The sequence below is a fragment of the Cheilinus undulatus genome, linkage group 23 (assembly GCF_018320785.1).
Source record: "Cheilinus undulatus linkage group 23, ASM1832078v1, whole genome shotgun sequence".
Taxonomy (NCBI): domain Eukaryota; kingdom Metazoa; phylum Chordata; class Actinopteri; order Labriformes; family Labridae; genus Cheilinus; species Cheilinus undulatus.
Window position 1 is genome coordinate 24,377,360 of NC_054887.1, and position 23,361 is coordinate 24,400,720.

Consider the following 23,361-nt stretch of genomic DNA (forward strand, 5'->3'; position numbering starts at 1 on the left):
TGACAGGCCTTATTTACGAGTTCTGTTTCTCAGTTATGACTGAAAAATTGCCTTTTTCATTCAGGGGTTTAGCAGACGGTTGATTCATTGTAGACAAAGGCAAAGGCGGAGAGTTAGTGGGGTTAGTACTTAAAAAATTAGCTTGATAGAGGATGTGTGCAAAGAGAAACATATAGAAGAATGTGATAAACAGATAAATATGGACATTTTTGAGAATCGGCTTTTCTTGAAATGCTCAGGTTTTATTTAAAACTGCATTTGGTAAATCGCTGTCAAATGTTTGTGGTGACACTGGCAGTTTTGACAACACCAGTCAGTCTGAGTGTCAGCCTTGATGTGTCAGATAAACCCGGCCGCTTGAATCACTGCACGACACTAAGAAGATAGCCAAGATGACACGTTGACATGTCAGAAAGTGTGAGTGACGAATCTGGGAGGGGGGAGGAAATGACAGGCTTTTTTGAAACTGAGATGGCGAAACTGGCTGCATATGGCATGCTTTAATATTGAGAATTGCAGGGCGGCCAGTTCAAGATGTAGCGAGAATAAATATCAGCTTCATAAAGGCTGCGGGGTCCGGAATCAAAAAGTCTTTCTGCTCTTTGTGGATTCATCGTGTCTGCTATTGATGTGGAGCACGTCTGCACACGGGGGCCGGCTGCTGAGACTGGGGACCTTGTTAAGGCTGGGATTAGACTGCTACATCCTGATCTCTCTTTCACTCTCTCTCACTGTCTCTCTTTGACTACTGGAGCGAATACACTCAGGCTATAATCTACCTGGTTGGATGAATGAGGGACACTGCAGGCAGGTTGCCTTTTCTTGACAGCTTTATCGAGTAAATACACCCTCACTTGCTTGAAATTAAGTACTTGCTACCAGCAGTTTTGGCACTATTTGACAAATTTTGAAACATTTCCAAATGGAGCTTCAGGCTTTGCTTGACTGTACTTTGGTTTGACAATCAAGCAATTCCCCTTTCTTTTCTTATTAGTCCTTCGTTTTACATTCTTCACAATCTTTCCTGTAATAAATGACAGAAAATTAAACCGAGACTAAATTCTGCTTGGGGAGAGCTGTGCAAAAAATGAACACCAGGAGGTAAAAAGAGAGCGATTTGATTAGATGAGACAAGAGAGAGAGGCTCCGCATGCCGTCTACCACTTTACAACGTTCAAAGATTTCCACCTCCGAGCTTGGAGTGACAATTATCCCGTGCATGATGGAGGAGATTGATTAGATCGAGAGGCAGTCGAAGTGATCATGGGGACAAGTGTCTTAAACAATAGAGGCTTCCTGGGGACGACACGATCCGAGGTCAGGGGCCGGTCAGAGAGCAGCGACTGGGGACGTCCAGGCATGAAATGGATTACACACATACTTGCACAAGGAGAAACAAAGAGAAGCGAGACGAATACAGAAAAAGACGGAGCGAATGTGATCTGAGGGGATGTTTGGCGGATGGTTTTTAGTGGCCCTGGGGACAACAGATGATATTATAGTTGAATATTACTGCAGAGGAGGAAGGGAAAGAGGGAAATGGAGATAAATGAGCCGGGAGGACATGTAGAGCAGCAAGAAAAAGTTTAAATTATCAAGGAAAAATGTAAAAATGAAGACAAAAGAGGCCTAAATATGGATCTTAGCCATGCCAAAGCAGTTAAAAGAAAGGCTGAGCTCTAAAGCTGTATAATTGAAATGCTTGAGTGTGTTTAACCCTGATGGCACTGAGTCAGGCTTTGAATTAGCTCCGACTTGCAGGATCAAGAGTCTGGTGATGTTATGAGCACGCCACTTGACCTTTTTTGTCATCTTGTGACAATAAAGACGCGGCTGAATATCAAGGTGGTGTAAAAGCCACGGACAGAATTATCAGCGGCGTTAGTACGGCGAGGAATTAAAGAGTTATTTCGAGAACAGAGGCATTTGGATTAGCAAACACAGTATGCACACTGCAGCCAATCTACTCTATATTACAGCAGAAATGGGGACAGGCCCATTTTGGAGGCTTTGGAGGGTTACCTGCTTAGGGGTCTTCCAGGGTGAATAGTGACCTGTGAATGTTGAGAGAACACAAAATTCTTTAGATGGTGCAAACAAATTATGAGGTGCGAGGTTTACCTCCAGGGGATTTGGGAAAATAATAAAAAAGGAAAGAAAATAAACAACAGAACTACAGATAAAATAAATGAATGTACATGAAAACAGTGTTTGTGAGCATAGGACGGACAAAGAGGAGGACAATTGACTCAAAGAAAATAAAAGCACAAGAAGATAGGGAGTAAATATCAGCAAGGAAATGGCTTATTGTGATAAAAAATACTAATAAAGATAAAAAAGCAGCAGAGCTAAGATGAAATTCAATATGAGATGTTTGGTACTGAAATAAGAAACAGACTTATAATGGCAGCAACAAAAGCCTTTTTTTAATGATACACCTATTAAAGTTTGGGTTGAATTTCTATGAGCTACATGTCCTACAAAAACTGTTAAAAAGGTCACTGGCTGATCAGTATTCCTGGCTACAATTACATCATGAATGCAAAAGAACACTCAAAGCAACTCAGAGAAAATGTTATAGAAAAGAAATGGAAGGAATATCAGGCATATGTAAATCTGCTGAGATCAAGCATCCTCACAACCTTAGTGACTGTGCAAGAAGGAGACTAGTGAGAGACACCTCCGAGACACCTATGACTTGATTCTTCACTGCGAAAAGCTTTGTGGAAGTGGCACAGAGAAAGCCACTGTTGAAGAAAACTCATTAAATCTGGACTAGAGTTCACCATAAGGCATGTGTGAGGCTCCATAGTTAAGTGGAAGGAAGTTCTTCAGTCAGTTGAGACCAAAATGGTGCTTTTTGGTGGACATCAAACACATCTACACTGTGAAGCATGGTGGTGGCAGCATCATGCTGTGGAGATGCTTCTCGGCAGCCAGCCCTCGAAGGTTCGTAAAGGTTAAAATGAATGCAGCAAAATATGCAAGAGAACCACGACTTTGGAGAAGATTTCTTTTCTTTAAGACAGTGACCTGAAGTAAACAGCAAAAGCTACACCGAAATGGTCTGAAGACAACAAGGTGACACAGTCAAAGTCTAGACCTCAATCCAATAGAGAATCTGTGGCATGACTTGAAAAGGGATGTTCACACCTGATCCTTAAGCAACTTGACAGTGCTTGAAGAGTTTTGCAAAGATGAATGGATAAAAATACAGTGCCCAGATGTGCAAGCCTGACTGAGACTTATCCATACACTCAATGCTGTAATTGCAGCAAAAGCTGCCTCTACTAAATACTGACTTGAAGGGGAGTGAATATTTATGCAGTTTGTGACTTTTTTGTATTTTTTAGGTCAAAAATTAATAAAAGGGTAAAACATTAAGGGGATGAATATTTTTTACATGCACTGTATATATTTCAGTAACCATGCTAACTATTGTTGGTATTCCATTGCATGCCTCTTCATCAGGGGCAGTTTTCATAATTTGGAAGCCCCAGGCAAAGACCAATATGGGCACTTCCCCATTTAGCTAAAGCTAATCATAGCCAGTGAACAACATAATTTGAAGTATTGTTTTTCAGGACTAACTCAAATCTGGCATGTAAATACCCAAATAGCCAACATTACTCCATCAACTCACAGTCACCACAGCTGAATACTTCAGTATCTCTCTTATTCGATTGGAACTGTTGGAACACTGATTCAACGTCTTTGCCTAATGACAATTTGCTTGAAATGCAAAGACTTTTTTAAGGGGCCTGAATCTTCCTGTTGGGGCCAGGGGTCCTCCCCAGTGACCTCTTTTTGGATAATCAAGATCTACTCTGGCACTTTTTTACTTACCCTTAACCTCTTATTTACAGTCAAATACACATCTTAATCACTGAAAGTAATTCTAGGCATATACCTCATGTTTGATGACAATGACAATAACTTGAGGTCCTTTGGAGGCCCCAGGAAATTGCCTACATCTGCCTCATAACAACAGTAAAGTGTTGGCTGTAGTGTTCGTTTAGGCAGGCCAGGGAGTCAAGCATCAACCAGCTGATTTGCTCTAATCAATTGGCTAATTGCACTCATGCTACCATATTTAAACTGCCTTAGCCTGGCTTCACTTTGCTGCTCCCTCTCCAAGCCGTTTTTTTGCAACCCTCCTCCACCCAAGCTCCTCCTTTATTCTGCCTGCTCTGCATTTTTGCTGCCTCTCTTCTTGCCTCAGGCTTTCCTTGTAGGCACAGGAAAGGCACATGTGCTAGTCAGCTCGTGGAGGGGACAGGGGATCCCGGAACCTCCACACCGTCTTATAATAATATTTAACAGCAATAAGAGCAAATAAATAACGTCTAATAAAGACAAGTGTTTATATCTGCATATGGAGAACGGTGAGAGCCATTATCCACAAATGGAGAAAACTTGGAATCATGAATTCTGCTGTCGACCAGAAAATCCTGAGGAAGAATGTCCAGCCATCAGCTTAAAAAGACAAACAAAAGGTTTTGGAGTGGCCTGGTCACTCAAATTCCTCCGATGGGGCTGAATTAAAACAATTCTGCAAAGAAGAGTGGGAAAAAATTCCTCCACAGTGATGTGAAAGACTCATTTCCAGTTATCACAAATGCTTGCTTGCAGTTGTCTCAAGGGTGGCACAGCCTGGTATAAGATATAGAGGCAATTACTTATTCACATAGGGCCAGGCATGTTTAGATGGCTTTTCCCCATTAATAAAAAACATACATTGTATATGGCCACTACTTTAAAGTGACTTACTGTGTAAGTGTTCCTCTCTTCCTTATGGAGATGCCACCTTTCCCATGTGCAACCTAAAACCTCTCCTCTATCTTCAGCTAAGATTTAATCAAATATCAGCCCCCATCAGGGCTGCTTTTATGGTCTCTCTATTGCCAAAAGAGGCTTTTGTGGATCTACAATCGATCTGTTTTGGGCTGCGGCAGTGACAAAGAAAAGACAGAGGGATTTGAGAATGAAAACTTTCACTTAAGTGGCTTTGGAAACCTCAGAATGAAGTGTTTTCAGTCTGTAATGCAGTGCAGAGAGATAAGTGCCATATGCTCTGCCTTTCTTCGCCATTCATCTTACTTTGACCTTTAGAAAGGTACAGCTCACATTTCTGCTGTTTACAATACTGCTCAAGCACGACGCTGAGAATCTATCTCGCATGATGAAAGAACACAATGAGTTGAAAGTAAAACAATAGCAGCTGACACCAGTTTGGTCAAAGCAAACAGAGTAATGAAGCATATGTTCGGCTGTGTCTACAGTGAAATTCAGAGAAATGTGAGAGATATGTAGACTCCATCTTTGTGATTCAATTTCTTTCCTTCCAGCCTTTGAAACCCTGCCACGCTCTCCCCTCTGAGCAGCTATAAGCGTATGCAAATGCCGGGATCGAGTTATGGGTTGACTAATCGCATTATGCACCAGCCTTCCCAGTCCCGGCCTGGCCAGACTCCAATCGAACTGTAGGAAAACATTCATCTCGCTGAGCCGACAATGGAACGGTGACAACGTGGAAATTAACAAAGCAACACAAACAAGTGCTGAAAGTTTTTTTTCTACGTCGGATTGTCAGCTTCTCCCTGCCAGAGTACACAAATATAGAAGCAAACAGTCAGAATTAGTCATCTAACACCCAAACAAGGAGGAATATCTTCAAAAGTATGATTGCTGCAGAGCTCAGAGTTGTGACAAAAGCTGAGCTGAGCGGGACAGACAGTAAAGAGGGGCACTACCAGGCATCAGTGACTGAGGTGATCCTCAGGGTGCAGTCGCTGTTAACTCAGGCGTAGCAGACATTTAGTTGGATGTGGGTGTCAGAGTTCCCCTTGGCTAGAAGTTGAGAAGGAGGTGAGAGACGACGGGAGTGGGACTCGGTAGAAAAGAGGAAAGTGAGGGAGTGAAAGGAGCTGTCCGAGGTGCTGAAAGCTCTGTGACTGAATCCAAGTTGTCAGCTGGGATTCAGAAAAGTACAGGAGCTCGCTGGTGTCAAATTTGAGACAACTGGTGTTCTGTGCTTCTTTAAGAGTCCCTTCTTTACTCAAGCATTAAAGTAGAACAACTCCAAGGCCCCAGTGGAGAGATAGACAGCCAGTTAATGTTCAAAAGTCCTCAAAAAACAAACAAGGCTTCACTTCTCATGTACTCTGCTGTGTAGAGAGAATAAAGAAAACAGACAAACTGATATAGTCTTATAAAAGGCAGTTATTAGTCACATAAATACAAGTCCCAATTCCAAAAAAGTTGGAACACTGTGTTAAATGTTAAAAAAACTGAACACACTAGTTTTCCTAACCCTAACCCTTACATTTACTTAAATGGAGCAACCAGACAAAATATCTACTGTTAAAATGGATCAACTTTTTTGTTTATAGATATACACATGCTCTGGAAACAATGCCTGCAGCATGTTCAAATAAAGCTGGGACAGAGGCAAAACAGGATAGGACAGGGAAGGTTTTAAAATGCTCAACTTCTGGACAATCCACAGGTAAGACGGTTAAATAAGTAACAGGTGGCAGTTCCACTGAGTTTAGCACTCCTCAAAGGCTTTGTTGTTCATAATCAATGACGGATCGAGATTCTCCACTTTGTGAAGGACTGCCTGGGCAAACAGTCCAGCAGCTTGTGAACACAGTTTTTAATGTGTGATTGCAAGGAATTTAGAGATTTAACCATCTACAGTCAATGATATCATCAGAAGAGTTCACACTTAAGGGAAAAAACAATATTGAATATATGTGATTACAGTTGCTAACTGTTAAAGAGGGAGAAAGGGGTCTGGCTACAGATCGCCTTTCTCAGGTGAGAGGCTCACATTTTATAAATTTATGTTTAAATTCACCTGTATTCATAAACAAAGTCTGGCAGTTAGATTCATGAAATAACCACATTGCAAACATTACAGACTGAGCAACATTTCATAAATAAATCATAAAAATTGTCAGACGTTGAACCATTAAAAAACATTTACACCAATGGCAGTTGCTTTAGCTTCATTAGCTTTTGCTAAAGCTAAGATAGCATCGTTAGCTACATACATAGCTAATTTTCCAACTCGTGAGACATAACACATGAGCAAATTTCACTACGTTAGCTTAAGCTAAAACTAACAGGGAGTTAAAGTGAGCCACCATTCCTGTAACTTCTTATAAAAAGGTCTAGCTTTACACTGTAAAAAAAAAAACTTGATTAATGTTAAGTGAAAAAATTCTGTTTTATCTGCGGTACTTTTAATAACTGAACAAGTTGACACAACACATTATACTGAGTTATTTATACTATGTAAGATAAATACTAAGTGAAGAAATAGATTTAGGTTGACATTTCCTGGGTTCTCTTCAGAGCCAACTGGAATATTTATATTTATAGGAAACATTTTCAACCAACTTCACATCTTAAGCTATGAATGTGTCAACTGAGTGGCAACATAAAGTATTAAGTTAAGCCACTCAAAAAAGCTGTAAAGTTGTGACTTAACTATTTTATGTTAGGCCCTAACATCACAGCAAATGTAGTATAACGTAGCTAACATAGCTTTGTTTGCTTTAGCATTAGCTACGTTAGTTATGTAGATTTTTTTATTTTATGCCCACAACTTTTAAACCTTTGTCTAACATTAGCTATCATCCAACCTTCATAGATTTTAAATATGTCTCTGAATATTTTCATTTCAATCCTTCTTAAACTCTTAGCTTTGTTGTTCATTTTCCATGTTTTACTTATTGTAATAACTTTTATTTCATTTCTTTTCATTAATTACTTTTATTACTTATTTCTTGTTATAATATTTTATGATTTTATCGATTATGTCCAAATTATTTCCTGTCTGTCTGTTTCTTGTGAAGCACTTTGGGCTGCATGTTTTATGTATGAATAGAGTGTTACAAATGAATTTGAGCAGATTTTAGATTTGTTATCTTTAGATATGGCTACGTAGCTATGTTACCTACGTAGCTAATGTAGCTTATGAAGCTAGCACAGCTAACATAGCTTCCTTATCTTAAGATTTAGCTATGTTAGCTATGATATCTAAGTAGCTTTTGACTTTTAACTGTTGTTATCTCAACCCCTTCCTCAACCCGTACCTTCACCTGAAGTTGAATCTGATTTTATTTTGAATGTTTTGGCATGTATTTCTGTGTCTCACCATAGTGGTCTGCAAGGGGAGGCATTTCAGATCTGCAGTCTGCAGCCAGACGGTCTTGAAGATGGAGGGGTTCACAAAATAAAAACATGAGTGAACCATGTTTGAGTCTCTGAATGACACGTAAACAAGCTAGAGGAAGCACAGTCCTGTCAGTGTGAACACAGAGCTAAGAACAACAAACCAAAGGAAGCTTCACTTCACTCTTTGTGGGATGTTATCACATCTTAATTGAATAATATTTGATTCTCACTAGATTCAGAATACTGCAAATTATACCTTTAAAGGCAGAAGAACACCAGTAATGAGGGGAGGATACCTCCTTATTAAAGCTACAAGATAACAGGGTGAAACAGCCCTTTAATCTGTAGATTGAGCATCATTACAGCCCTGTTAAACCCCCACCCCAGCCTCATTAGGCACAGCTCCAGGTCCAGATGAGTAAAATTGGTTGAAGCCATGTCTAGCTTTTATTTCTGCCCCAAATCTTCCAATTAAAGAGTGCTGAACTGGGAATTGTTTGCAGACAGCCCTTCTGCTCCCAGTCCGATTTCCTGCGGCAATAATGGAGCCGGTTTGATGTGACTCTTTCATCTTTTATCTAAAAGTTATCAAACTCACTTTTCCAAGTTTCACCTCAAACCATGAATAAAATATCTCCATGGGATTGTCCTAGGCATAAAATAGGACTGCACAGATTTACAGATTTAGCAAAGTGTGATTTAATTAAAAGCTACTCCACGTGGGCGACACATTAAACAAAGTGTGCACACATAAGGCTACATTTGTTCCCCATTCAAAACTGCAGATCTCTTTAATTTCACAATGAGAGGCTAATGCTAGCCCTTCAATTATTCAAATGAGATGATGATGACACTAGAATGGATAACAGCAGGCTGAATCTTTCAGCCCTGTATGAATATGAATCTCTGTCTCATGAGGGAGGCTGACAGCTGCACACAACAGACACAGCAGAAAACTGATTCTATCACTTCTACTGAAACGCTGTCTCATGCTCTATCCTTCAAACTGCATGCAAAGGTAATGATTTGAACAGGTACATGCTTGAATATGCATGATACTGAAAGCTTAAAAAGCACATTTTTTTGACCTTGCACTGTAAAAATACTGCAGCTCATTAAACCCAAACAGGAGCATTTGAGACTGCAGAGTTTGTGATTAAACCCTTTCAATGTGCACAAGGGACTGATATTGAAGCTGCAATAAATACTGAAAATAAGCCAGAACTATTTTTGTCAATCCATTTATCTATTCAGGGTGACTTTTTTCAATTAAATATTGTATAAATACTGCTGGATTCAGATTTTTTAATTGAGAATTTGTTGTTTGAATTTGCATTTAAGACAGACAATCTCAGTCTTCAGTCCTCCACTTGAAGCAGCTGTGTTATAATCCCAAAAACTTTGTTTTGAGTCCCTTTGGTTGAAAATATTGAATCTGTGTTAATAATACCTCCTGGATAAGCTGTCAATGCGCTCTTGCAGTAATTTTGGTGGGCAGACTGCTCCTGGGAGGTTTCGCCACTGTTTCAAGTTTTCTCCATTTGTGGACAATGACCCTCACCATGTCCTGCAGGTCTCTAGATTTGTTCTGGGTCCTTTTGTAAGCTCCTGGATGAGTTGGGGATGTTCACTTACAGTAATTTTATTAAACTGGTCACTCCTGGGAGGTTTTGCCACTGTTTCAAGTTGTCTCCGTTTGTGGACAGTGGCTCTTATCATGTCCTGCAGGACTTTAGATATTTTTCAGGGTTTTCAGTGACCTCCTGGGTGAGTTGTTGATATGCTCTTGGAGTCATTTTGGTAGTCCCACTCCTGGGAAGTTTTGCCACTGTTTCAAGTTTTCCCCATTGGTTGACATCGACACTCACCATGTACTGCAGGTCTTTAGATTTCTGGCTCAGGTTTTGGTTCTTTTGTGACCTGCTAGATGAGTCGTTGATGTGTTCCTAGAGTAGTGTTGGTAGACCACCCACTCCTGGGAATGTTCAGCACTGTTCCAAGTTTTCCTCATTTGTGGCTAATGGCTCTCACCATGGTTCACTGGAGTCCCAAAGTCTTAGAAATTGCTTCTAGTTCATTTATGATTGAACAAGGGGAGGAATTTGAATTTATTCAGGCTATCTTCACGAAATTAATTTTTAGACAAAGAAACCCCAAATGCATAATGCAGTTTTTAGATGATTTTTTAAATTTATTTATTAGGGAAAAGGCCATTCAAACATACATGGCCCTATATGAAAAAGTAAAAAACCTAAATAACTAGTTGTGCCAACCTTGGCAGCAACAGCTGCTAGCAAGCATTTGCAATAACTGGCATGAGTCTTTCACATCACTGTGGCGAAATTCTGCTGGTATGATGTATGATGTTCTGGCAAATGTGAGATGAGCCTTTGTGTTCTTTTTGGTCGGCAGAGTTTTTGCCTCAGAACTCTTCCATGAATGCTGCTTTTGCCAAGACTTTTTCTTACTGTTGAATCATCAACACTGACCTCAACTGAGTCAAGTGAGGCCTGCAGGTCTGCAGATGTTGTTCTGGGTTTTTTAGTGACCTCCTGGATGAGTCTTGGATGCGCTCTTGGAGTCATTTTGGTAGGCTGGTCAGTCCTGGGAAGTTTCACCACTGTTCCAAGTTTTCTCCATTTGTGGAGAATAGCTCTCATCATGATTTGCTGGAGGCCCAAAGCCTTAGAAATTGCTTTTTAACCCCTTTTAAACTGATAGTTGTCATCATTTCTCATGTTTTTGAATTTCTTTAGATTGTGGCATGCTGTGTTGACTTTGTCAGACAAGTTCTATTGAAGTGATTCCTTGATTCAACAGGTCTGGCAGTATCAGGCCTGGGTGTGGCTAGTGAAATTAAACTCTGCTTTCATAAAAAAATGTGGTTAATCACAATTACTTTTCTAGATAGGGCCAGGTAGGTTTGGATGGCACTGTATAATTCTATTTTCATCTTATATGTCTACATTTTACTGTATTTATATATCTTTGATTGAAGTTTGACTGTTTGTCACTGCACGGCCTTACAGAACAATCACTACATTTCTCAGTAAGACATACAAAGACGTCTGTTCACTCTAACTTTGGTTATTTGGTTAGATTGCTTATTGCCAAAGGTTAGCTTGTACGACGTCTTGTCTTTAGCTGCCAAACATTTAAAATCAAAGAAAGGGCCATGTGAGCTGACAGGAAGTTACTGCTGGCTAACTTTCTGCCACAAAATACACAAACTATCGACTGGATCTGACTTTGTGCCATTCTAAAATCAGAAAAATAAGTCTCTTTATCTTGAATTTGATCCCCAGATTCATGGATTATAACTGTAATAATCAGCTACATTCCTAGATCCTTTAGAGTCTGTTATCTTAATTTCATTGCAGTAAGCCTTATCATCATCTGCTGTGTTTAACCCTTTTCACCCCTGCTGTAATCTAATCCCACCAATCCTGCCATGCTGCACAAGAAAGCTTGGCTGCCTTCCCGGGAACGACCGGACGGGATATTGATCCCTGGCGGGTTTGGAGCTGGCGGGGACAGAGCTGTGAGTGTGAACATGGCCGACAGTCTGAGATCTACTGGCATAGAGCCGAACTCATCACTCCCCGGCTCCTCTCTCTCCTCCCTATCTCTTGCTCTCTTTTGTTTCCAACTATTCTATCTCACACTCACACACAAGCAATGAATCACTGTCTAGTTACACACTGATTCCCCGGGAGGCTGGAGGAGGCTCACTGAATCAAACCCTCCTTCTTTCTCTCTCCTTCTCTTGGTTTTTTAAAACGGCCTCTGGTCGTCAACGTACAGACGACTTATCTGAGGTGATAGGTCAGCACAGCCAGCTGATTCATAAGGCGCAAATTACCTGTGATACTACTCCAAGATTGAGTTTATATAAGTGAGTGGGGGGCTTGTGAGCAGAAGACAGCCTTGGGATTTTTGCAGATAAGATGTGCCTGCTCGGCTGTGGTGTAGGTGTGAGTACAACCTGTTTGAATCAAACCATGTGGTGCAGTTTGTATGAGAGTGTGGGCAGACAGGAATGCGGCAAGTAAGAAGGAGCTAAATGGCCGATCGAGCGTACACGTGAACGAGTTCTGCTGCTAATTACAGCTCTGAGTCTGCTGGTGCTGCAGCGAGGACACGGATGCCTGCTAATGGTCGAGATAGCCGCTAATGAGGCTGTCTGCTATGCACACATACTCATACATATGCTGGCACGCACTCTCAGACACAATAATTACTGGTGATGAGAGACAGAGTGCCCATTTGTCAGGCAAAAATGGCTCAGGAGTCAAACTCAAATTTAAGGGAAGGCTGAATATCATAACTACACTACAAGAGTGGGTGTGCTCAGGCTCATAGAGCTTCATTTATTGGATGGTTTGATCACAAACAGCTCATCTCTGGTTAGTGAATCAATGGTCAGATCGCTCTAATGTCTTGCTTTGATGACAGCAGCCTCGGGAGGCAAATTACATTTAACAAGCAACATTAAAGTAAAAAAACCCTGCTTGTATAAACGTGCACTAGCAACACAATCTCAGCTCAGTGAATATGTGGAGAAGCTGTGGTCAGTTTATCCTCCTCCTGTGCTTGTAAGCCTCCAGTGAGATGTAAAAAGTATAGGGATCACCAGTGAATGTGTCTCAAGTGATTGTAGTTGAAAGACACCTGTCTCTGGACATTCCAGTCACTGGTTACTCAGTATTCCTGGCTACTATCACACCACAAAGACAAAGGAACACTCCAAGCAACTCAGAGAAAAGGTTATTGAAAAGTACAAGTCAGGCCATCCTCACACACCGAGTGACCGTGCAAGAAAAACTCAGTAAGAAAAAGCCACCAAGACACCTATGACTACTCTGAAAGAGTTTCAAGCTTGGGAGAAATGGGAGAGACTCTGGATATAACAAGTGTTGCCAAGCTTTATGGGAGAGTGGCAAAGAGAGACACTGTTGATGAAAACTCATCAAATTTGACTGGAGTTCGCCAAAAGGCATGTGGGAGACTCCGTGGTTAAGTGGAAGATAAAAAGACCAAAATGGAACTTTTTGGCCATCACATAAGACACCATGTTTGGCACACTACACCAGAAAACACACCATCCCCACTGTGAAGCACAGTGGTGGCAGCATCATGCTGTGGGGATGCTTCTTGGCAGCCGGCCCTAGAAGGCTTGTAAATGTAGAGGGTAAAATGAAGTGATGGGATCTGATCTCAGCATAATGTCTGATACTGAAGTCAACCCAATCTCTGGATCCCGGTTAGCCCACAGGAATCTGAGGTCAGTCCCATACCAGAATCTGCTGGCAGTGTCAACCAATTATCTGGAATTGATGTCCACACAATAGTTAGGATCTGACAACAACCCAACATCTTAAAGGTCACATATTTTACACCTTTAAGACAAAGTTTATATTGGTATCAGAGGTCCCCAAAACATGCCTGTGAAGTTTGTTGTTGAAAAACACTCCATTATTGGATTTTTGCATGTCTAAAAAAACCCGGTTCTGATTCTTGGGGGGATTGTGGACAGGCCAGGCCACAATGTTTAGATCTCACAACAGCCCAATGTCAAAGTTTGATGCCATCCTAACATCTAAAGCCCACAATGAATCTAATGCCAACCCCAATGCCAGGATTGAAGTCATTTGAATCTAGCATCAACTCTTGTTTGCCTTAGATCAAGATCTGGTGTCAATCCAATGTCTAGATCTAGCATCAACCTCAGTATCTGTCAGCTGAATTTCTGAAACCATCAACCTGATGTCTAGATCTGATGCTATCCCAAATATCATGATTTGATATAAATCAAAAGTGAACTGGGTTAGCACAATGTCTAAACCTGACTTGAACCCTTAAGTAAGGATCTGACGTTAGCCCAGCATCAGGATCTGATGTCTCCAGACTTCTGAAACGGACATAAACTCAGCAAGAAGATCTAAGGTTAGCCCATGCTATCCCTAAGGTTGCCCAATGTCGGAATCTGATATCAGCCCAAATGTCAGGATCTAACTTCAATTTAACATCAGGATTTTAACCCCAGAAAATGTCCCAAAGACAAGACACATTTAACAAATAGGTAGCCATGCTATCAGGATTGTACATCAGGCCAAGACTGGAATAAGACATCTGTCCCGCCCTGGGATTTGACACCATTTCAATGTCTGAAATGATCACGGCAGCACTTCACGAAGCTACAATATATGCCACCCTTACATTACAAAATTACATATGCATGTTCTTTTCTTTGTCCATGACACCATCAGTCTAAACAAGATGAGACCTGCTGAGGAGAGACAACAACCAACCAACCCAGCAGTTCACTTTCTTGGAATATTTCTCTCTGTCACTTCTACATGACTTCTCAATTTTTTCTCGGTCTGTTTGTGACTGGATATGAGAAATAGAGATCTGTAATAATTGATGAAGGCCATCTGTGATCCTCCCATTTATTTGTGAAATCTGATGTTGGATATTAGTGTGTCATCAGCATAAAAACAGATCCATAAACTTGCTCTAACTGTGTTGATGAATTGTGGAAGTCTGTGTGTGCTCAGATACTGAAAGGTGTTAGCCCTGTCTGCAAAATAAAGCGGGATAGTCATTCCAAAGAGTCCATTCATGCAGAAATATGCACACTCACATACTTTTAAACTTAGTCAGCTCTCGGTGCTTGTTCAATCCTCCGCTTCAGATTGTGTTTTCAGTAAAAGTGATGAGCTGTTTGCTCCCCCCCTGAACCGGCAAATATTTGGAGCGTGTGCCAGAGACGGGAGCGTGACAGTTGTTTGGTGTTTGATATCAGTCGGATGCCTCTCTCTCTCGCTGCTAAACTGGCCGGTGGCACAAGCCCTTAACAAGAGAAACAGCCAGTTCAATTAGATTGTGTGGCCAGTGTCCAGTGGTCCAAATCAACGGGCCAAATCAGGGAGTGCTAAGAGGTGGAACATCATTCCAGCAGCATGGTGACAGTTTTATTACGATGGGTAATAGCTTGACTAAATGCTTGGAGCTGGTTTTTCTCAGGGAGTAGGGTGGGAAGAGAGATTCTTGTGGGTCTCATATCTCACAGCCAGTGTTCAGAGTCTGACACAGATAGTGATTTAATTTTAGTATAAGATGGAGTACACAGTACAAGATAATCGGGCTGACTTTGGCTGATGCCCCACCTTTAAACCACAATCAGCGAAGGCTTGAAAAGCCTAAACAGTATCTTGCCAGATTTTCCTGTGGTGTGAGTCCTGTTAAGAGTTTAGTTTTTACAAACAAAAATCACACATTTTGCTGATTCTCATGTTGAACAGAAAAACAGCCAATCAGGAAGCAAGCTGACCAAAAGAGGAAGCACAACTAACACCGCTATGGTGACAACAGTCAATGCAAAGCATAAAGTTAGGCGCAAAGTTAGGAAGTCAGAAATGGACCAACTTGTTGGTTTGCAACAGCAACACAAGTGTTTCTGCAATTCCAAAAAAGTTGGGGCGCTGTGCAAAAACAACATAATGATTTGCACATCCTGTAAACTCATATTTTATTCACAATTGAACACAAACAACATAGCAGATGTTGATGTTTTACCATTTCATGAAAAACATTAGACCATTTTGAATTTGATGGCAGCAAAAAATCTCAAAAAAAGTAGGAATGGGGTAACAAAAGGCTGGGAAAGTAAGTGATACTAATGAAAAACAGCTGGACAAGCATTTTGCAGTTTTTTAGAACCACTGGCAACAGGTTTAGAAACATTACTGGGTATAAAAGAGCATTTTAAAATGACAGTCTTTTAGAAGTGATGATTGGCAGAGGTTAAAAAAATCTGTGGAAAAAAGTGGTCTAAAAATTGTCAGACAAAATTCTTCAATGTAAATTTTGCATAGACTTGTACTATCCCACCATCTACAGACCATAATATCATTAAAAGATTCAGAGAATCTGGAAAAATCTCTAGGGATAAGGCTTTGGGCCCTCAGGCAGCTCTGCGTCAAAAACAGGCATCCACCGATGCTGCATCCTGTGGACTAAAGGAGAGAGGGACCATCCAGCATGTAATCCTGGAACAGTTCAAAAACCTGCTTCTCTGATGGTATGGGGTTGCATTAGTGCCTATAGTGTGGGCATCTTACACATCTGGAAAGGCAGTGTCAATGCTGAAAAGTATATATAGGTTTAAGAGCTAGAGAGATATACTCCCATCCAGAAAATGTCTCTCTCAGGGAAAGTCTTGGATATTTCAGTTAGACAATGCTAAACCACATACCACATCCATCACGTCAGCATGGCTTCACGGTAGATTAGTCTGGGTGCTCATCTGGTCTGGCTGTAGTCTAGACCTTTTACCAATAGAAAACATTTGGCACATTATGAAAAATCCGGACTGTTGAGCAGCTAGACAAGACAAGAATGGGACAAAATTCCTCTCCTAAGAGTCCAGCAACTGGTCTCCTTACTTTCCAGGCTTTTATTAGAAGAAAAATGTATGAAAGGCTAGCCACATTTAGCTTGTTAACTCTAAAGCCACATTTGACTGTGGGAGATTCGGAATTATAAGAGTTGATACTGTTGAGACTCTACAAGAACAGCTGTTAACTCATGTAATGTCATGTAATGTGTGGGATCTCCCACATTTCAAAGACAAATAAATATCTTTCAGTGTGTGCCAAGTTTAAAGGGAGATGAAGATTTTGTCCGGAAGCATAAATATTCACAACATCAATCTTCCAGTTCAAATGTCATGACATTATCATAATTCCATGCAGGATTTTGTTTCAGATAAGGCCAGCAACAACACGACAAAGCAGCACCTGTCACTTTAAATGTGGCTACATCCCTGCAGAATAAGCAACAAACATTGACAACATATCAAAATGACTGTGAGAGGAGTACTAAAAACATCTTGTAGGTCATATGTTAAGTAATAAAGCTGGTCAAACACATCAATTTAAATTGTAGATTTACTTCAGAACAGCTGTGCCGAGAGCAGAAACTAAACTAACATAAAGACTGACAATCTGTTGTTAGGGAGTTTGAGTAATTCAGCCACTCGACTGGACCAAATCCATGTGACCTGTGAGCTGATCTTGGTCTATGAACTATTAAGACTTTCAGATGTTTTAAAATATTATGATTTCCATGGTGGCCAAGGTGTAAAGCAGTGACCATGAACCACAAAAAGTCTGTGTTAAAGTTTCAACTTCAGCCATGATTATTGCCCATGATCATCTTGTGTGGAGACAGTTTTTAGTCTATTAAAGAGAGAAAAGGGACAAAATAAATCACATGATCATAGAATTGGGTTTAAAATTATATTCTTTAAAAGGTTTACATTTCAAGTGTAATACAAATTTAAGAATTCCTGCAAGCAAGAAGTACATTTAAGAATTATACACATTTTCATTTAACAGCTTGTGCAGCCTATGAGTCCTCAGGGCATGCTAGAGGGGCAGGTATCAGTTACATCAACTCAACTGTACATTTACATTGGGTTAACTTTTCTTTAAGCTTAACTGAGCTGTGGGAACTTTTTCTTTTCTTTCAACTGTTTAAACCCAACTTCTAATAACATACTGTAGTACTTTTCTCTTTCATGTAATTTAATTTTAAACATCAAACTAGGCTAACTTGAGCGGTTGTAAGTATCAGTAACTATCCAGGAAGTGCTCTTTCTTCATGCTCATCACTCCAGCCATGCTATATTGAAGTTGCCCCCATAGGGGGGACTTTTCTAACTCAGGGTTAACTTCAAGCATGGTGCAAAAGTGTCTGATGAGCAAAGGCATGCTGGGAAAACTCTGCAGATTGAGGAATGATGGTTAAATAATTTTAGAACAATGAAAAAAAAATTCTCAAGGTGATCTATTACCATTAACTTAAAAACTAAAAGTGTTTTCAACTCTGGAAAATAAAGCCAAAACTGTTTTGGATTTTTAAGTTAACACAGCTGCATTTTGACAATCTTTAACTGTTTGCAGTGTAAGATCTACTTGTAACAACTCAAAGATCCAGCAGCAGATCTTGGTCTACAGGTCTGTAACCCAATGTCTAAAGTCATTGAAGAAATAAGAAAAAAAACCGTTTCCATTTCTTCATCTGAATCAAAATCACTCTGACAAACTGCTGCATATGGTCCAAACTCTGGGTAGGATGTGAGGCAGTGTGCTACTGTTAAGGGAATTTTGTTTTAGTTTAAGGGGCCGTTGCCAAAGTCCAATATTTCCTCAGCATCTACTCAGAAAGTTATGTTATACCTTTAAATCTAACCTCGCACGGCAGGTGGATTGGCCAGACTCCATGTTTGCCATCAGGCAAAGCATCTTGAAAGCTCCACGACTGTGCCAGATCTGAAAACGAACCTGACCAATCAGCGCCATTTGAGTAGAATGAGGCGGTAGCTATGGACGGGGTTTAGTTGCACTAAACTGATAGCAACTGGTGTAGCAATAGGCTCTAATGTAGCTTTATTATAGTGGCAGATAAATCAGAACGGGACCATATTTCTTTATTAAAACAAAAGCAAGGGTGAAACTGAAAGCTTCTCTTTGCAGAGATGTTTTTGTAATTCTACTGACCTGCCACAGCATAACTTTTATCCACCAACAAGTTTTACTGTTCCTACGGCAGCACCTGTCTGATGATCTCAGGTTACTAACGGAGCTGTGTAGGCCTACCACCTCATTTTGTCTTGCTGCTCTGATTGGCCTGTAATGAATGTGACAGACAGAACATTCATCCAATCACCTCCTGAGAATCATTTGAAAGGTCCTGCCCTTTTTCAAACACTCTGTCTGGGAGGTTTCCCAGATTATATTTTCCATGCAATGGATAGATGAAACAGTCTCCCCCAAAAACACTCCCAAAAGTGAAAAAACATTTATTCTTACACATGCAGCATGTTGGCAATATGCCATCATGCTACCTTTCTATCAGACTGGGTGGCACAGATCTTTTTCTGAGCCCTATCCAGGTTTGGAATAATATAATGAAACACAGCATGTAAATAAAGCCACCATTCTCTCCAGTGGGATGCTTCTTAAATGCTTCATGGAGAAATCGGCCAGATGGTGGGAGCATACCACTGTTAGCTCTGCATGCAGATTGAGAATCTTGTGTTTTTATGTTTGTGCTGTGACAGATTGGAGATTTTTGAGGCGGTGGAACAAAATGTTGGACCTCTCCCATGTCTGTATGAAGGTATATATTAGCAGAAGACATTGTTGATATATGTAGAGGCTCCAGATGATCAATTTTCTCCTCTTTTAGGGGTTGAAAGTATCCTAAAAGCTAATGTTCTCCTTCCTGTTTGTTGGTGATTGAGACATGGGCAGCCTAATACAGAAATAAATCTATTCAGAGGATGCTGCTGACCTTTGAGGGGGAGTCTCAGCGGTGTCTGTGGCACCAGGCAGCTGGCATTAGGATTTGTATGTGACATTACACAACACAAAGACTCCAAATGTAGAGCTACAAACCAGTTCCATGCAAAAGCATCAGTTCCCAAACGCAGCTGGCTTGGCCATGGATTCAGAACGAGCGCTAAAGTTCACGTGTCATCAGTTACAGGATGCCAGGATAAATCAAAGACGGCTACAACCTCCAAGAAAGGGAATTGTTCAACAACGTTTAGCGACAAGGTTTCACAGACAGATCTGATCTTCTGGGCTGATGAAGAGCCTCTATTGCTCTTCTAAGTTTAATTAAAATCTAACGTTTTAATCTTTAGGATCGCAGCTTTGGCTGAGTCATCGCTGGCACACGCTGCACCACCTCAATAAGAAGAGACGGATCACAGCAACATCCAAAAGACTTCTGTTCTTCCAGCTGTACGCACATTTAAAGAAGACATGGAGGGGAATCTTTCTTTCAGATTTCCATTTCAGAAACATAAACACACACTGGCAGAGATGAAAACAGTCGGCTACCTGTTGTTCTGCGAAATCACAACCCGTGTGTGTGACTCACGACAGAGAGCGGCGCATAATTATGATTGTCAGAGGACCACACATTCAGAAAAACATAGGGGAGAGAGCACTTTAGAGCCATTTGCAGGCTACCAGGGCTTTCAGGGGGAAAGCTGTGCCACTTTTGACATGCTTTGATTCCAACACTTTTATTCTGGACTCTAAAAAAGAAGGCAAATTTGCCAAACATATGAAGCAGATATGATGAAAACAAGAAAGTCTGAAAGTGAAAGTAGAGCATGCACTTCAGTCAGAGGGAGGTGTTGACAAGACATAGCAGAGCAGAGAGATGTACTAAAGAAAGGAGGAGAAGCTCTTTTCTCGAGGAAAGGCACCTGAGCTATGAATCAGTTAGCCTTTGTTGAGAAACCACATGACTGCGTTAGAGGTTTACATAGCTCTTAAAATACACCACGCATACATTACTGGTCTGCAACAGCTAAAGGTGATGTAGACAGTAGAAATGCTCCAGAGCTGGAAAGTTTGTCAAGCTGTGGGTTCTGATGTGAAAATCAGTAATTTGTGCTACTTTTAAACCAATTTTCCCCACTGTTACCCTCATTCATAAAGCTTTTTTCCACTTTAAACCCATGTTTGCCACTTTTTGCCCATTTTCGCAACTCTGTAACCCCTTACCAGGACTTTATCTGCCAATTTTTGCAACATTTTGTCACTTTTATCTAATTTGTGCCTCTTTCCAACCAATTTTGCCACTTTTTAACACCTCTCCATGACTTAATATGGCCCTTTTTGCAACATTTTTGTCACTTTGATCCAAGTTTTGATACTTTTAAACAATTTTGCCACTTTTTAACACCTTGTCGGGACTTTATCTGCATCCTTTTCCAACATTGTTGTCAGTTTTATCTCATTTGTGCCTCTTTCTTACCATTTTTACCACTTTGATACACCTTTTCAGGACGTAAGCCCCCTCTTTGCAACATTTTTGTCACTTTAATCTCATTTGTGCCTCTCTAAAACCATTGTTGCAAATTTTTAACCCCTTTACAAAACTTTATCTGGCCATTTTTGCAACATTTTGGTAACTTTGAACCGATTTTTGGATACGTTTTAACCATTTCCCCAACTTTTTAACCCCTTTTCAGAATTTTATCTGGCCCTTTATGCAACATTTTCCAGTTTTATCTCATCTGTGCCTCTTTCAAAGCATTTCTGCAACTTTTTACCACCTTTTCAGTACGTTAGCCCCCTCTCAGTACGCTAGTTGCCATTTTTGCAACCTTTTTTAACTTATTTTTGATACTTTTGCCACTTTTAACCCCCTTTTACAATTTTGCCACCTATTTTACCTAATTCTGCATTGTAGCATCCCATTTTTTCTACTTCTATCTCATTTGTGCCTCTTCTAACCATTTTTTGTCACTTTTTAACCCCTTTTCACCAATTTATCTGACCATTTTGCAACATTTTATGTCACTTATCATTTACTTTAACAATTTTTTTGTCACCCTGCATTGCTGCTTTGTCTCATCTCAAGTTTTAAGAAATATCTAAACCAAGCCCTCTGAAGTCTGTTTAGGATTTGGAAGAACCCTGGAAAATAGACTTGGTGCGTATTCAAAGTGGAAAAGAGTAAAGTGGCACTTCTGGGATGTCCTAAGACAGACTACGTTAAGCGCAATGGAAACATGAGAACTGACCAGAGAAGGTGTGCTCAGCTCTGCAGAGTGTGGTGTGGATAGATTGTTGTGCATATGGATGCTTCTGGGTCTGAGGGAAAGACAATAACTCTAGATGACAGCCATAATACATTCATTGTATTCTGCAAATTACTATGTAGGCTAGTGCTTTGATGCAGCAAAGAAGACATCATTTCCTGGAATATTCGTCCAGTCCTGACCCTTCTGCTGGCCTATCAGAGACATGTATCACACATGTGTTGGTATCCTAACAGCTCTAACAGATGTAGCGCTGGGCAGCTGATGCTAGAAAGATAAAGAAGGAGTAACACTCATCTTGAGCTGACAACCTTAAAACCATTCCAACCCTCAGGGATTGCTCTTACCTGTTCCACCTCTCTGAACCACCAGGCAGGTCTCCGCTCCAACCGCACACTCCTTAAGAAGCTCCACCACCTGCGTGTGCGTGAATCCCTGCACCGGTTGCTTGTTAATTTCCACAATGAGGTCGCCCTCACACAGGCCGGGACAGCCCTTAGGCTCCAGCACCTGTTTGACTCGCTGGCCCGTAGAACTGTCCGCGATGGTGAATCCAAAACCATCCACTCCTTTCACCATGGTCAAGGTAAATAGTTCCCCTTGGGTCGCCCCTGAAGACGCCATGGAGACGCTGTCAGGAGGTGTAGTTCCAGTAGTGGGAGGAAGCGAGCCGTCCAAGTGGGTGTCACCCGGATGAGGGGTGAGCAGCTGCTGCTGGGCGTTGACCTGGTCCTGGTTGGGGTCATTGACATAGCGTGCTGTGCGGGATAGATAGTCCAGGTAGTTGTCGTAGCCGGTTCTGCCGTTCACCATGATGGGCCGCTGCTCCATGATGCCCAGCGGGGAGATGATGGTGGTGGTGGTGTTGTTGTTGGTATTTCCGGCCTCCTCTGGGTCGTAGGGCAGAGGGTAGCCACGACACAAGACGAGGGTAACACTCTGGCCGATTGGGACTGATTGGAAGAGTTTTACCACATCGGCATGAGTAGTGCCTAGGACGCACAAATCATTGATGTAGACGATGACATCACCTGGGGATAACAGGAAAGACAATTGGAAACATAAGAGCCAGTTAGAATGGACAATCTGTGGGAGTTTATAAAGAAGCAATAGAAAACTAAAAGTTTTTAGTGAGTGTTTGAGAAGCAAATTATGTCTAACTATATTAATTATGGCCTAAAAACATATATCATCATATCTTTGGGTTTGTTATCCAAAGCTTGTTCCACTGGGGGGCAACTGGACTTGATTGATGCTCTTGAAAGAACCTAAAGAACCACAAACAAATCAAGTTGTCACTTCTCACCCACTGCTGCCACTTTTTCTCCCCATTTTTAGTCACTTTTCGCCAATCTTTTTTTTTCACCTAAGAGGGTGATTGGATGAACGTTCTGACTGTCACATCTTCAGGGCCAATCAGAGCAACAAAACACCTGACGTAGCCGCTACTGAGGATTAAATCCATAGAGAACTGCATAACGCGAACCATGGCAACTGTAGACATGTCAATACATGACTTATGTCGTTTTTGAAAAGAA

At 41.0% G+C, this 23,361-nt stretch overlaps 1 protein-coding gene across 9 annotated transcripts in view; it reads right to left on the reverse strand.

Annotated features, from left to right (window-relative positions):
• Window positions 1–23,361, reverse strand: part of magi2a (membrane associated guanylate kinase, WW and PDZ domain containing 2a) — a 416,404-nt gene that overhangs the window by 50,565 nt on the left and 342,478 nt on the right. For 7 of the 9 annotated variants that reach the window (XR_005991556.1, XR_005991555.1, XM_041780615.1 and 4 more), the window contains exons 10-11: window positions 22,171–22,854; window positions 2,023–2,054 (exon numbers count right to left, since the gene is read on the reverse strand). Coding sequence is in view for 7 of the 9 variants with exons in the window: in XM_041780615.1 (XP_041636549.1) it covers window positions 2,023–2,054; window positions 22,171–22,854 (716 nt within the window). In the remaining 2 variants the exon portion in view is untranslated. The remainder of the gene's footprint in view (window positions 1–2,022; window positions 2,055–22,170; window positions 22,855–23,361) is intronic. The other 2 variants (XM_041780617.1, XM_041780616.1) reach the window with 1 other exon arrangement.